The 17,006-nt window shown below is 41.9% G+C and overlaps 1 protein-coding gene across 3 annotated transcripts in view; it reads left to right on the top strand.

The window, feature by feature from the left end:
• Positions 1 to 17,006, top strand: part of CEP85L (centrosomal protein 85 like) — a 212,905-nt gene that overhangs the window by 177,663 nt on the left and 18,236 nt on the right. For all 3 annotated transcript variants that reach the window (XM_073627156.1, XM_073627157.1, XM_073627158.1), the window contains 2 exons: positions 6,250 to 6,367; positions 8,122 to 8,172. In XM_073627156.1, the coding sequence (XP_073483257.1) occupies positions 6,250 to 6,367; positions 8,122 to 8,172 (169 nt within the window). The remainder of the gene's footprint in view (positions 1 to 6,249; positions 6,368 to 8,121; positions 8,173 to 17,006) is intronic.

Raw genomic sequence — 17,006 nt, 5'->3', positions numbered from 1 at the left:
ATTGCTCAACTTACAGGAAGCACCAAGGCATGGAATTTCCAAGATTTATAAGATTCTTACTCTGTCAGAACCATTGGTACCACCTTTCTTCAATAGGTGGGAAGCAGAACTTGGAGTGAGCAAGAGAAAGAGAAAATGTTCACATTAGCAGGCGGATCAGTAATAGATACAAACACGATAGAAACTAATTATAAATGTATGTCAAGATGGTATATAACCAGGGCTTTTTTTCAGTGGGAACGCGGGGGAACGCAGTTCCGGCACTTCCTGGACTGACTGTATGTAATGGCAAGAGGTGCTGGGGTGTGCTGCAGGGTATTGATGCTCACTGCTGGGGGATCTATTGTAGCTGGAGGGGATCTATTTTGCAGGGGGGTCTATTGTTGCTGAGGAGGACTATTGTTGCTAGGGGTGGGTCTTTTGTTGCTGGGGGGTCAGTTGTTGCTGAAGGAGATCCACTGTTGGGGGAGGGTATACTGTCAATGGCTGCCGGAGAGTCTATTAATGCTGGCTGTGCGGAGATCTGTTGATGCTGCCGGGAGTCTATTGTTGCTGGGGGGGGGGGGGATTTTGTTGTGCGTGGTACATTTTTGGATCTATTATTGCTGGCTGAAGGGGATTTATTTTAATGCTTTTCTTGATATCATTACCAAATTCCAAACAAATTACTTAGCACCACAAAATGATACTTGGCTCTGTATTATCTAAAAGGGACGGTACTGGGAGGTGGGTAGGGGATGGAACCAAGGGACGGTGCTCGGAGGTGGGTAGGGTGCGGGGAAAAGGGGTGACTTGGAAAAGGGGAGTTCCTGCACCTATTGTCTGAGAAAAAAAGCTGTATATAACACCTATCAAAGCACGCAAATATCAAAAGGAGAAAACGCCGCTTTGCTGGAGAGGGAGTGGGAAAAGAGGAACAATGACACATATATGGTGGGAGTGTTTGAAAATTCAGAAATTTTGGCAAGAAGTGATGCAACAGAGCCAAGAAATTATGGGAGTAGATATGCCTAAAAATCCAGAAACCTACAGTATTTATTACATAATGCCAAACTTACAATAAAACAATATAAGAGAACGATAATACCAAATTTAATAAATGCAGCAAAACACCTGATCCCAATACATTGGCAAGCATTGGAAAGTCCAACGCTAAGAGAATGGGTTCAAAGGGTAGAATTTATATATAACATGGAAGAATTGTATCATTACGAAGAAGATGGAATAGAAACATTTTCAAATACTTGGAAAGGATGGAAAGCGTTTAAGAATACAAAGAAATACTTGAGATAATGTGAATCTGAAAAAAAAGAGGTAAAAGGAATAAATGAAGGACAATTATAACACATGTTTAACCTCTTTCTGAGATTTGTTGTTAACAAGTTAAAAACAGTTTTTTTGCTTGAAAATTACTTAGAACCCCCAAACATTATACATTTTTTTTCTAACACCCTAGAGAATAAAATGGCGGTCGTTGCTGTACTTTCTGTCTCACCGTATTTGCGCAGCGGTCTTACAAGCGCACTTTTTTGGAAAAAAATACACTTTTTTAAATTTAAAAAATAAGACAGCAGTAAAGTTAGCCCATTTTTTGTTATATTGTGAAAGATAAAGTTCCGCCGAGTAAATTGATACCCAACATGTCACACTTCAAAATTGTGCCCGCTCGTGGAATGGCGACAAACTTTTTTACCCTTAAAAATCTCCAAGGGCAACGTTTAAAATAACTCTACAGGTTGCATGTTTTGAGTTAGAGGAGGTCTAGAGCTAGAATTATTGCTCTCGATCTACCGATCGCGGCGATACCTCACATGTGTGGTTTGAACGTTTTCATATGCGGGCGCTACTCATGTGTGCGTTCGTTTCTGCACGCAGGCTCGGTGGGACGGGGCGCGTTTAAAATTTTTTTTTTTTTCTTATTTATTTTACCTTTTATTTTTTATTTTTACACTGTTCTTTTAAAAAAAAAATAGTGTCACTTTTGTTCCTTTTACAAGGAATGTAAACATCTCTTGTAATAGAAAAAAAGCATGACAGGACCTCTTAAATATGAGATCTGGGGTCAAAAAACCTCAGATCTCATATTTACACTAAAATGCAATAAAAAAAATAAATTTTATCATTTTGAAAAAATCAAAAAAAATGGCCCTTTAAGAGCTATGGGCGGAAGTGACGTTTTGACGTTGCTTCTGCTTTGCAATGGTATAGAGACAGGTGGGGGCCATCTTCCCCTCACTCTATGTCTAGCAGGAAGAAGGATCCAATCGCTTCCACCGCTTCCGATGGTTCTGGGCATCGGAGCGCGGCGGAAGGGGGGCCCTCTCCCGCCGCCGATAAAAGTGATCTCGCGGCGAATCCGCCGCAGAGACCACTATTATCGGAAACCAGACCACCGCCGAAGAAGAGGATACCAGGGTTATGGCAGCTAGCTATGCCATAACAAAGATATTCCTCTTCAAAGTTAGGACGTATATCGGCGTGAGGCGGTTCGGATGTGGTTAAGGAATGTGGCATGGGGAAGGGGAAGGGGCGGGAGGGGAGATGGGGGAAAACTATATTTTTTTTATGAATGAGAATTTTGAACAAAGTATTTTATATTTTGTCTAATGTGAAATTGAATAAAATTGAAATAAAAAAAATAATAAATAAAGCTATCATATATGTGTAAAAAGATGCAAATCTGGGCTAGAAGCTAGAAACAATGATGCAACTAGCATTTTCAGGAGGAGATATGCAATAACAGCCCACACATTTCCATCACAACAGGTAGGGTTTAAAAAGCAGCATTACATCTCAGCATACTTAGGTTTGTATAATGAAATTGCAGTTATCGCTGGAGTTTTCTGGGACGTGAACACCCCATCTAGATAGCAGCCCTCCAAGTTCAGTTTGCAAATGCATTCGTTCAAGTCTTTTACTGGAGCATTTGGCCATAGCTGCATTATATCATTAAGGCTTTGCATTTGCATCATTATTAGGCACTGATCCCTTTCTGCTTTGCTTAATACTTGTAGACATTAAACAGATTAATGTCTTCTATTTCCAACCTTAGACTTAAAGTTTAATGGAGTGTGCCATAATCTTAATCAGGTTTTTAGGCAAACTAGCTTTTCCTTGTTAACTTTGTCACAGGAAGAACCACTATGTTATATTAAATGCGTAGTTAGGTAATTAGCAGAATGAATTGCTAATATACAGTGACCGTGTGTCCTGTCTGGCACTATTCTAAAGTTTATGGGGATTGCAGCAGGTCAAACCTGTGTTTTTCTCTACACTTGGGAAGGGGCAAGCTTTGCTGTTTTATAAAAATAAAATAAAGTTCCTAAACGCTGAAGGCAGGCTAATCACCCCACTTGCATTAGTTGTTTTTTTTAAGGTTTTTCTAAGCTCAAAAATGTGTAATGGTTGCAGCTTTCCAGTCCTTAGATGAGGTGGCTGCATTTCTTTCCTTTTATTTTGGCTTTTTTTCTTTTTCTAATTTGGTAATCCTGTAAGCAACACTCTTTCTGACCTTAACTCTGCTTTAAAAAAAATTCTATTCAAATCGATTTATTTATTTATTTATTTTTTAAAGCTCTGATCCAACTTTCTGTTAGAGGGTGGCTATGTTTGTTGTCCACTGTATCTGTGGAAGGAGCTATGGTTGCCACCCAGGCTGAACTACAAACATTTGCTAGTCCATACAGCACAGTCACCCACTGCCAGTATAAAAGGGTGCTTGATCATTGGTGGCTTTGGACTACAAAAATGTTTGCCTTTGCTCATCTGCAATACACAAGAGATGGGGAGATTAGTAGTTACAAACGAAAGGCAATATTGTTTTTGCTTTTAGTTCAGCTTGCTGGAAGTGGCAAGGACACTGCATTTCTGGGAAGATTAACAGGCATGTTTCTGTATTTGCTGAAAATTTTCATAGCTTGAAAAATTAATGCAGCTGCCACATCTAAGGACTGATAAGCGTGGTTATATGGCATTTTTTGTTCTTGTGTTTAGTTATCCTTTATAGGTTGATACTAAAGGCAAAAAAGTCTTCAACCTCTTACCTTCTAGCAGCGTACCGGTTGAATAGGAAGCGTGATATGTCAATGATGACCCAGATATAATTTTTTTCAGCTGGAGATCCCCTTCAAAAGTAATCCTAGCGGCTACAGAGCCACTGGATTACGTAAACCAGAAACAACATTTTGTCATAGGGATCCGCCTAGCGGCATCTGGCTCCTGGGACACAGTGAGAGGAACTGATGTTGTTCCTCCCACTGTGTGACGTCAGAAACCAGAAAGAAAACGAGGATTTCATCACTTTCGGTTTCGATCCTTTGTTTACCTGGCCGTCACCAGCCAGTAAAGCAGCCGATCAGACCGATCTGTGTCTGATCAGCTGCATTGAAGCCCAGAGGAGAGATTTGGGTTCTAATTGACCCCAGATCTCTCCATAAAGAGAACCTGTCATGGCCCAAACATCAAGCACCAGCAATGTCCTCCATATCCAGTATTGGGTATTTTCTTCTCTCCCGGAAACTGAACAGAGCAGCAGAAGAAAGAAGAAAAGGTGCATATGTGCTTGCAGGGTAGGGCAACAGGTTTGTTTTTTTAAGTTTTCAAGTCTGGACAATGTGCATCTAATTGATCTTGTAAGACTTCTGTAGATACAAATATTCATTTTAAAGTTTGGTGTGTATAAATCAATTAAGTTTAAAGAACTTTATTGATGTTTGTGAACTTAAGCAAGTGTTCTGATGAGATAAAATTATATGATGTGCAAAAGGCACCACCATGCATGCAGTTTTATTGTAGAAAGGAAACTGATTAGGGTAATCAAGGCAAATGTGTTTCCCTCAATTCAGCAGTGATTGCACATCTACCATTGCTGATGTCACGCAGTGATTTCCTGACATATTGCTAAAGTGTAATAAAAACAGAGGTTCCCCTCCTATATACGCAGATTGCTCTTTGCAATTCAGATGTTAATTAGATAAGTGGAAGCTTCCCCTAATAAAGTGTTCTTCCTGCCTGGTTTATGTTGGTACTTTCTGTGCTCCTTGGCTTTCCCCTTAATCAGAAACCCTACAGAGGATTATTCTTTACAACTGCCAATGAGATAAAAGGTCATGGTGCCGAGCAACTTTATTTAAAAGACCTTTATAAAGGCATATATTCTGATTTATAAAGGCAACGGTGATTACAGGTACCACTTTTCTTCTTCAAAAAAGACACATTACTTTTATTAAAGGGATTTTCTTTTTTTTTTCCTTTTTTTTTTCAATTTTAAGGGAACAAGCTTAAAGAATATGCAAACCCCAACAATTAACTTCTTGTATTTGCTCCCATTTGGGCTAGTATAAATGGTATGAAGGTTGTTTTCTAAATGTGTACTATAATATCTGTTGATACTGCCAGAAATTCAATGAGCTTAGTACCATACTTTTACTGTTACTGCTTTCTGCACTGAAATCTCCGTCAGTATGATCAGCCCTGCCCAGCTCACCTCTGGACTACAGAGGAGGTGTTTTGTAGTCATAGACAATTCCTGTCTTAGGGTTGATGAGGCTGCTCCTACACACACACACACATATATATATATATATATATATATATATATATATATATATATATATATATATATATATATATATTATACTACTGTACATACAGTAATATAACTGTGTACATACAGTAATATATATTGCTGTATGTACATACAAACATACAGTATAGCGAGTGACTGTTGTTAGGCTAGGACAGGAAGTGCATTCCTGGCAGGATTACCAGGTGAAAATAAAGGGAAAAAACGACTAATGCAGTCACCATATTTAATGACTAGTAAGCTGAAATGTATTACATTTCTGTTTTTGTGTTTAGATACGATTTAAGTGGTGCCTGTAATAACAATTTTTCATGCTATATGTATTCCGTGTTAATTAGTATGGCATCTATTAGGTAAACGTGGTATTAAACACCCAAAGGGAGAATTAGGGTATTTTGTTTATTCTTCCCTTTTCCGAAATATTCATGGACAAGAAATATTTTTTACTCTTGCCCAACTTTTTGTCCCGTAATTTCATATTCGACAATCTTTGCCAGCCTAAAATGGCCAATGATTACAACCTGTGGGTTTCACTCAATTGCCCACTAAACCTGCACTGAAATATACCAAGGTTGTGAAAGATGGGAATTTGCATATACTATTTGAATGTTTTAAATTATTTCAGAATGTAAAATACCTGCAGGTTCAATATGTATTTTTTACAGCTTACAGCAAAAAGTTCAAAAATGTCTAGAAGATGGTGTCCGAATCCCTATTTTGGATGCAAAACAACTGCAGGATGAAAATGAGCGGCTTCGAGAGCAGAATGAACGTGCAAACAAGGTGAGGAAAGTAGACTTGGTATCCAGAAATGCAACTAGCGGGGTGGGAGAATTGTTGAAACTGGCCCTTTTTGTATCCAGGAAAGGGCAGCTTTGTACTTTTAGGGGTTCGTTTAGATAGCTGTTAAACGCTACCCTTTGCATCTGAATGCTCAAACACAAGAATATGTATGCAACAAAATGCTGCATTTGATCTGACTTGCCTGCAACACAAACACAGCCAGTAAGCCATGCTGCAAAACACAAAGCAATGCAGGCCTAACACTTGAGTTAGTGTGCTCTAGATTCACGAACGACACAGAAAACCACACTCAGATGGTGAAAATGACAGTTAATAGATTCATGAGATTTCGATCAATTGGTTTTGAGCTCATGTGCATTTTTTTTTATCCCTGCACCTCATTTTCTATTAGTCCTTCTATTAACCACTAGAATCGAGCTGGCACAGCTTATAAGGCAAACAGCCACCAGTTTCTGATGAGAGTGTATAGTCCCCAGTGACTAGTGCAGGTCCTATTGTTTAATTTCACATAATTTCAATATCTGCAAACCACAAGTTCCAGTTTTAATTCCAAACCACAAGTCCCAGTTTTAATTCCACTGCGTGTATTGAATTGAATCAGTGCCCATATCTTCCAGGTGCATTTAGTTTCAAGATTTTTTTAAAGTCTAAAATTCGAACTCTGGACAATTTTTTTTTTTTATGTCTTAAATATTTGTAATTTTAAAGAAAGTTTAAGATAACAAGGAAAATGACAACAGAGCGAAAAGCAATGCTTATCCAGTCACATGTATAATGAGGGTGGGAGGGCAAAGCTGACGCAGACAACTGTGGTACTATAAAAAAAATACCGTAGAACATCAGCCATTAGGATGCAGTAAAATATCAATGAAACACACATAAGATAGTCGTTACCAAGGAATAGTATAATGGGCCCTTCAGAGAAATAAGGCAGGTGTGCTCGGGTCCAGAGCATGACACAATACAAGTTTGACTGGGGTAAAAAGCAACATGATGGAAAGGAAAAGAACAGAAATGAGAGAAAAAAAGGAGGAAAAGAAATAGAGAAGAAAAAGAAATTGGGTGGGTGGGGGGGGCGGTTGGGGCATGGTAGACCCCATAGAGGGAGATACCAGGTTCATCTGCACCACCAAGCAGCTATAATCAAAATTAACCTCTAATAGTACCAATAATAGTCAAAATCAGACTATAAGTATGATTTAATAGCATCTGAATCCATATAGAGCAACCAGGGATGCCAAGTATTATTATTATTATACAGAATTTATATAGCGCCAACAGTTTGCGTCAAAATAAGCTTTAGTTGTCTCGTGTAACTAGCCAAATGTTTCATTCTTTCAGTTATGTATGGAGTGGGAATACCTTATTGGTGAGATTTTTCTACACATAACCTATGTGACATTTATGGCAATTAAGTAATTTGGGGGGGGGTTGTCTGAGGGGTCCCTGGAAAAGGAAAGCATATACAGGAAGCGAGGGAAAATATTCCTAATAGGGAAACAGACATAAGCACTTACCCGTCTCCACTCTAGCCACAACAAAATAAAATGATTGGCTGGAGTCGGGCTTTGCAGGCTTCAGTGTTATGGTGTAGGAGAACTGTTATGCAGAAAATGTCTGTTTGCAATAATTCATTTATATAGTATCCAATTAAAGTCATTGTGTTCATACCAAAAAAGTGAAAGCAAGCATACAAATGTGGTTTATCAACATACAAATATTCTGTCTTTTAGGTCATAGACAATCAACAAACCCAAATTGACACTCTGACTGCAGAAATTCAGGTATGAGACTACACTTAACTTATTGGTACAGTGTTTCAAACAGAAGCAAAGTAAAAATGCAGGCAGTGTTAGTTAACTGGTTATAATACAAAGTTCATGGCGTGTTTTATCCCTGTGGGACCTAAAATGATCACCTGAAATTAACTATGATCTTTTGATCACTAGTGGGGCTTTTGTTAATTCTGCGCTACAAAACATACATTTGTCATCAGATCCCTGTAATCTATTGTATGGCTGGAAGAGGGAGGGGCAAGTGCTAGCTGCTCTACTATGTCACACCACTTCCTCAAACAGTCTTTCCAAAACTGAACTCATTTTATTTCTTCCCTCCCCTGTGCCCCCTCTCCTGACTTATTCACCAAGATCAATGGCACAACCATTGGTCCCTTCTCAGATACCAGGTGAAATCCTGGACTCTGACCTCTCTTTCTGACCCATATCCAGTCTATGTTCAAACCACCATAACATCACCAAAATATGCACCTTCTTACCCAACGACCCCGCAGAGCTACTGATTTGCTCTGTTTTTCATCTCTCACCTCGACTATTACAACTCTCTCCTGGTTGGCCAACCTTTATAAGCTCACCCCTTCAGTCTATCATGAATGCTGCTGCCAGACTTATCCAGTGTCTGCCACCCCTCTCTGCCATTCTGGCCACTGGCCTCTGCTTGCCCAAAAATTAAAATTCAAAATGCTAACAGCAGCATACAAAGCTATCCACAAATCTCCAGCAAGCTACATCAGCAAACTCATCTCAACGTATCGCCCAAATGGCCTCTTCTCTTCGCCCAAGACCTCCTGCTGTCTAGCCCCCTCATTACCTGCTCCCATGCTCGCCTCCGGAACTCCTACTGTGCCTCTCCCATCCTCTGGAACTCCCTACCCCAATCTGTCCGGATATTTCCTACTCTGTCCACCTTTGGGTGATCCCTGAAAACTCTCTTCAGGGGGGCCTATCCCCCTCCCCCTTATAAACTGTACTTTAAAGCGGACCTGAAGTCATTTTTTTTTTTCAACTTTCTATCTATTAAATCTTCCACCCTTGTTGTTTTAACTGGATAGTAAAAACCTTATACAGCACAATTCCTGTTTTTTGTCTAGTCATTAGCCTAAGCTTATGACATCATGCATAGCTCTCTCTCTCAGGCCCCTTTCACACTGGGGCGGTGGGGGCGTCGGCGGTAAAATGCTTTACGGTCGTTTTTGCGGCGGTATTCGGCCGCTAGCGGTGCGGTTTTAACCCCTGCTGGCGGCCGAAAAAGGGTTAAAACCGCTCGCATAGCGCGGCTATAGCCGTGGTATTGCCGCGCTGCCCCATTGATTTCAATGGGCAGGAGCGGTGAATACACCGCTCCTTCACCGCTCCTTCACCGCTCCAAAGATGCGGCTTGCAGGAGTTTTTTTCTTCTCCTGCCACCGCACCGCTTCAGTGTGAAAGCCCTCGGGCTTTCACACTGAACAAACAGTAGAAGCTGTTTTGGGTCGGTTTGCAGGCGGTATTTTTAGCGCAATAACGCCTGCAAACCGCCCCAGTGTGAAAGGGCTCTCACTCTAGTCAGAGCTTGCCAGGAAGGGAGGGGGGGGTTAGTCATAAGAGGGCCAATGAGAGCTGCTGAGTTGGAGGTGTGCTTCTGTGTGAATCCAGGAAGTGAACAGGCAGCAGCTTCAGCTGCCCACAGTTAAAATGGATGCAGCCAGACTCAGCGGAGGGAGATTTCTGCAGCATATTTAGCAAGTAAAGAATCACAGTATATATAAAATAATATGCAAAGTCATTACTTTGTATATCACTTGATCCTCTTTTAGATTGTAAGCACCCACAAGCAGGGCCCTCTGAACCCACTTACAGTTGTGCTCATAAGTTTACATACCCTGGCAGAATTTATGATTTCTTGACCATTTTTCAGAGAATATGAATAACACTAAAACATTTCTTTCACTCATGGTTATTGTTTCGCTGAAGCCATTTATTATCAACTGTGTTTACTCTCTGTTGTCATTATGATTTAAAAAAAAACTACCCAAATGACCCTGATCAAAAGTTTACATACCCTGGTGAATTGGTCCTGGTAACATGCACACAAGTTGACACAAAGGAGTTTGAAAGGTTATTAAAGGTAACCATCCTCACCTGTGATCTTGTTTGCTTGTAATTAGTGTGTGTGTATAAAAGGTCTATGAGTTTCTGGACTCCTGACAGACCCTTGCATCTTTCATGCAGTGCAGCTGGATGTTTTCCTGGAGACATGGGGAAAGCAAAAGAATTGTCAAAGGATCTGCGGGAAAAGGTAGTTGAACTGTATAAAACAGGAAAGGGATATGAAAAGATATCCAAGGAACTGAGAATGAGCAATCAGCAGGGTTCAAACTCTAATCAAGAAGTGGAAAATGAGGGGCTCTGTTGAAACCAAACCAAGGTCAGGTAGACCAACTAAGATTTCAGCCACAACTGCCAGGAAAATAGTTTGGGATGCAAAGAAAAACCCACAAATAACTTCAGGTGAAATACAGGACTCTCTGAAAACATGTGGTGTAGCTGTTTCAAGATGCACAATAAGGAGGCACTTGAAGAAACATGGGCTGCATGGTCGAGTCGCCAGAAGAAAGCCATTACTACGCAAATGCCACAAAGTATCCGGCTTACAATACGCCAAACAGCACAAAGATAAGCCTTAAACCTTCTGGCACAAAGTCATTTGGAGTGATGAGACCAAAATTTAGCTTTTTGGCCACAATCATAAACCCTACATTTGGAGAGGAGTCAACAAGGCCTATGATGTAAGGTAAACCATTTCTACTGTGAAACACAGAGGTGGATTGCTGATGTTTTGGAGAAGTGTAAGCTACAAATGCTCAGGAAATGTGGTAAAAATTGATGGCAAGATGAACGCAGTATGTTAGCAAAAAATACTGGAGGAACATTTGCATTCATCAGCCAGGAAGCCACGCATGGGATGTACTTGAACATTGCAACATGACAATGATCCAAAACACAAGGCCAAGTCGACCTGTCATTGGCTACAGCAGAATAAAGTGAAGGTTCTGGAGTGGCCATCTCAGTCTCCTGACCTCAATATCATTGAGCCACTCTGGGGAGATCTCAAACGTGCAGTTCACCCAAGACGGCCCAAGAATTTACGGGAACTGGGAGGCTTTTGCCAAGAGAAATGGGCAGCTTTACCATCTGAGAAGATAAAGAGCCTCATCCACAAATACCACAAAAGACTTCAAGCTGTCATTAATGTTAAAGGGGGCAATACATGGTATTAAGAACTGGGGTATGTAAACTTTTGATCAGGGTCATTTGGTTAGTTTCTGTTGTCATTATGATTTAAAAAGAGTAAACACAGTTGATTGATAATAAATGGCTTCAGCCAAACACTAACCTAGAGTGAAAGAAAAGTTTTTGTGTTATCATTCATATTCTCTGAAAAATGGCCACGAAATCATAAATTCTGCTAGGGTATGTAAACTTATGAGCACAACTGTATATAGAATGTTATTGTAACTGTATTGTTGCTGTTAATTTGGTAAGGTGCTGTGCAAACTATTGATGCTGTATAAATTGTGTATAATGATGATAATGCACATTGGGCACTGATGGGAGGAGCAGTTGTTCTGTTGGTGTTTACTTCTCCAGTTAGCGTAATGCAGAAACTAAATTCTTAGGTACTGTATTTTAGATTGTCCTATGTTTATTTGGCAGGAGTGCCTGGATCAGACAAATCCTATGGCAGGGTAAAACAATATATATAGCTGCTTGGAGTTCAGTCTTGTAATAAAAACATCTTTGCCATTCTGAAGCTTCCCTCCAACCACTTTGCATATTATTTTATATACAGTATCTCCCAAAAGTGAGTACACCTCTCACATTTTTGTAAATATTTTATTATATCTTTTCATGTGACAACACTGAAGAAAAGACACTTTACTACAATGTAAAGTAGTGAGTGTACAGCTTGTATAACTGTGTAAATTTGCTGTCCTCTCAAAATAACTCAACACACAGCAATTAATGTCTAAACCACTGGCAACAAAAGTGAGTACACCCCTAAGTGAAAATGTCCAAATTGGGCCCAAAATGTCAATATTTTGCGTGGCCACCATTATTTCCCAGCACTGCCTTAACCCGCTTGGGCATGGAGTTCACCAGAGCTTCACAGGTTGCCACTGGAGTCCTCTTCCATTCCTCCATGACGACGCTGGTGGATGTTAGTGACCTTGCGTTCCTCCTCCTTCCATTTGAGGATGCCCCACAGATGCCCAATAGGGTTTAGGTCTGGAGACATGCTTGGCCAGTCCATCACCTTTACCCTCAGCTTCTTTAGCAAGGCAGTGGTCATCTTGTAGGTGTGTTTGGGGTCGTTATCGTGTTGGAATACTGCCCTGCGGCCCAGTCTCTGAAGGAAGGGCATCATGCTGTGCTTCAGTATGTCACAGTACATGCTGGCATTCACAGTTCCCTCAATGAACTGTAGCTTCCCGGTGCCGGCAGCACTCATGCAGCCCCAGACCATGACACTCCCACCACCATGCTTGACTGTAGGCAAGACACACTTGTCTTTGCACTCCTCACCTGGTTGCCGCCACACACACGCTTGACACCATCTGAACCAATAACATTTATCTTGGTCTCATCAGACCATAGGACATGGTTCCGGTAATCCGTGTCCTTAGTCTGCTTATATTCAGCAAACTGTATGCAGGCTTTCTTGTGCATCTTTTAGAAGAGGCTTCCTTCTGGGACAACAGCCATGCAGACCTATTTGATGCAGTGTGCGGCGTATGGTCTGAGCACTGACAGGCTGACCCCCCCACCCCTTCAACCTCTGCAGCAATGCTGGCAGCACTCATACGTCTATTTCCCAAAAGACAACCTCTGGATATGATGCTGAGCATGTGCACTCAACTTCTTTGGTTGACCAGGGTGAGGCCTGTTCTGAGTGGAACCTGTCCTGTTAAACAGCTGTATGGTCTTGGCCACCATGCTGCAGCTCAGTTTCAGGGTCTTGCAATCTTCTTATAGCCTAGGCCATCTTTATGTAGAGCAACAATTCTTTTTTTTTTCAGATCCTCAGAGAATTCCATGAGGTGCCATGTTGAACTTCCAGTGACCAGTATGAGAGAGTGAGAGAGATAACACCAAATTTAACACACTTGCTCCCCATTCACACCTAAGACCTTGTAACACTAACAAGTCACATGGCACCAGGGAGGTTAAATTGCTAATTGGGCCCAATTTGGACACTTTCACTTAGGGGTGTACTCACTTTTGTTGCCAGTGGTTTAGACATTAATGGCTGTGTGTTGAGTTATTTTGAGGAGACAGCAAATTTACAGTGTTATACAAGCTGTACACTCACTACTTTACGTTGTAGCAAAGTGTCATTTCTTCACATGAAAAGATATAATAAAATATTTACAAAAATGTGAAGGGTGTACTCACTTTTGTGAGATATTGTATACTATGATTCTGTACCTGCCAAATATGCTGCAGAAATCTCCCTCTGCTGAGTCTGGCTGCAATAATTTTAACTGTGGGCAGCTGAAGCTGCTGCCTGTTCACTTCCTGGATTTGCAGACAGACACACCTCCAGCTCTGCAGCTCTCATTGGCCCTCCTATTACTCACCCCCCCTCCCTTCCTGGCAAACTCTCACGAGAGTGAGAGGGAGAGCTGTGCATGATGTCATAAGCCTAGGCTTATGACTTAAAGAAACAGGAAGTGGGCTGTATAAGGTGTTTACTGGCAGGAAAAAAAATGTACTATCCAAAGTTAAAACAACAAGGGCAGAAATTTAATAGATGGAAAGATGAAAAAATGACTGAAGGTCTGCTTTAAGTCTGCTTTGCATATGACAGCCCAAACTACTCCCCCACCTGACTTAAAGCGGAGTTCCACACAAAAATGAAACTTCCGCTTTTTGGATTCCTCCCCCCCTACAGTGTCACATTTGGCACCTTTCAGGGGGGAGGGTGGTGCAGAAATCTGTATAATACAGGTATTTGCACCCACTTCCGGGCATAGACTCCCGGGGGGGTGTCTACGCCACTTCCCTTCCCCCCGCTGTCTGCTGGGAGACACACAGGTCCCAGACACAGCAAGGACCATTTCGATTGCGCGACTGGCGCATGCGCAGTAGGAAACCTGGAAGTGAAGCTGCAAGGCTTCACTTCCTGATTCCCTTAACGAAAATGGTGGCGGCAGCACCCGAGAACCAGGCATGTACTGGCCATTGGGACTACAGGGAGTTTCCCGGTGGGCCGATGGCTCAGTGGGCCGATTTCAGTGACAGTGGACCGCTGCCTCCCTCCAGTCCTCTGTCCCCCCCGCAGTGCTCACCTCCTCTCCCTGGCTAGTTATGCAGCGTGCCTGAATACAGACATGATGCTCAGGAGTCAACACTTAGAAGCTCATCATACGATCTGGAAGGAGGGCGGCCTCACTTTCCTGCCTAATCTTGTTCCATTGGGGGGGGGGGGGGCGCCAAACTGATTCTTTGCCCCAGGTGAAATAATGTCTAGCTTCCCCACTGGTACTGCCTATAAGAGAAATAATGTAGAACGGCTAATAGCTAGGGGGGGGGGCTTGGGTGGCAAGCCGGCATGGGAGAGACCTGTCAAAGTGGGCCAGTCTGGGTGAAGTCCAGGGCCAAATTTTTGTCCCAGTCCACCCCTGCCGAGAACCGAGGGGCGGTTCGGCCTTGGGTGCTGACATCGCGGGCGCCCTGGACAGGTAAGTGTCCTTATTTTAAAAGTCAGCAGCTGCAGTATTTGTAGCTGCTGACTTTTAAAAAAAAAAAAATTTTAGCAGACCTCCGCTTTGAAGTACAATTAAAGGCAAAACCTTTTTTTTTAGTTTTGGTGGAAAGGAATTAGAACACTTGTCAGGTTTTTTATTGGTGTCTGTGCCCCCGTTAAGGAGTTTCCCTCTCTCTCTTTGTCCTGTTTACCATTATCATTGAAAGTAAAAGAAAATCCCAAATTTTGGGTTGTCTCCAGAAAAGTAATAGGGGGGAAATCTTCCCCAAAATGCTGCAAAAAGAGCCAAAGGAAAAGTACTTTTTTTTGTTCTGATCACTAAAGAGTAAACCATCTTTGCTATAAACACATTAGTATGAAATCAAACTGTTGATACAGCATTTTCTGGTTTACTTTTACACTTTTTAGGTTTTAATAGTTTTATAAACATTAATATACTTCATATTGCGAGCGGAGTTTAAAGCAAAGATTGGACAGGGTGGCACTTGGGACTACCTGAACTGTGTAGATAGGCAGGAATGCATACACAGCCACCAGAAAGTGTTTTTTTAGCACTTGATTAATAACAAGAGGGATTTAGGTTTGTAGTTCATTATTCATTGTCTAGAGTCATTGCCTGAGGTGGAGAATATTCCTATAATTACCTGCCAGTGCACAGAGTTGTCCTTGCCGTTTGATTAACTAGGTGTTTTGTCTGTAAATCAGGTTTTGCATTTTTAAATATTTTACAGGAGGCATTCACAGTATGCATTTTGGGTGGAATCGGTATTATATCTGTAAATATTTTCTAGTGGGCATTTAAGGTTAATCTATAACACACAGCTGGGATCCACCTAGACACTTGCTGCCTTTTGTCAGGATTTGACAAAATGCAGATTAATAGAATTCAAGCCATATTAACAGTAGGTGGCATGTCTAACTCATGCTAATACTGAGCAGGAAGTTTACCTTGAAATGCAAGGTAGAAGCCTCGAACAGCAGCCTACATTTGGTTACACGGGCCACATATTTAAAGTTAATTTAAAGTGTCAGGGGAACAATAAGTTCTTAGTGTTTTACAGTAATGTTTCTTTGTAAATCAGCTCCAGTGCTGCAGAAAAGTATTGCAGCTCTCTCCATGGAAGCAGCAGTCTCTCTGTACCAGTCATTCCCAACCTCCCCAAAGTTATAGCTAGAGCCCAGCAATCAGCAGGACATTTCAGCTCTCTAGCTGTGGCTCAGCAGGGGACGTGTTGGACCACTGCTTCCACACAGAACGGTAGTCCTCTCCGCAGTATGGTACAGGATTTTCTACTATCGATGAGGCTGCTTTACACACATTTTTTTATTTATATAGGTATTTCCCCTGGCACTGGCTGGGTTTTTTAAAGAACTTCGTTAAAACCCCTTTCACACTGGGGTGGTGGGTCTGTTAGCGGTAAAGTGCCGCTAGTTTTAGCGGTGTTTTACTGCTGTTATAGCGGAGCTTTTTGGCCAGTAGCGGACCGCTTTTTACCCCTGCTAGCGTGCCGAGGAAAGGGTTATGAGCGGCTGTTTTGCAGCGCTGCAGAAGTGCTTTGCAGGCGCTTCGGCAGCGCTGCCCATTAATTGCAATGGGCAGGGCTGGTGGAGGATCGGTGTATACACCACTCCTCCACTGCCCCAAAAATGCTGTTGCAGGACTTTTTTTCCCATCCTGCAAGCGCACCGCCCCAGTGTGAAAGCACTCGGGCTTTCACACTGGGTGGCGCTTTACAGGCGCTAGTTTTATCGCTAAAACGCCTGAAAAGCGCCCCAGCGTGAAAGGGGTCTAAGTGCCGTTTGTATCCAAACAGGCCACATAGCAACATACTGTAATTCTGGTGAAAAAAAGAATTCTGAGGCAGAAAAAAAATCCGTGCATCCGTGGTACTAAAACCCCTTTCACACTGGGGTGGTGTGGGCGTTAGCGATGCTTTTCCTGCTGTTATAGCGGGGCTTTTCGCCCGCTAGCAGTGTGCTTTTAACCCCTGCTAGCGGTCGAGTAAAGGGTTAATAACGCCTGTGTTGCGGCACTGCCGAAACACTTTGCAGGCACTTTGGTAGCGCTGCC

This window comes from Aquarana catesbeiana, linkage group LG04 (assembly GCF_042186555.1).
Source record: "Aquarana catesbeiana isolate 2022-GZ linkage group LG04, ASM4218655v1, whole genome shotgun sequence".
NCBI lineage: Eukaryota > Metazoa > Chordata > Amphibia > Anura > Ranidae > Aquarana > Aquarana catesbeiana.
Note: the sequence above shows the minus strand (reverse complement) of the source record. Positions and strands in the feature narration are given on the sequence as shown.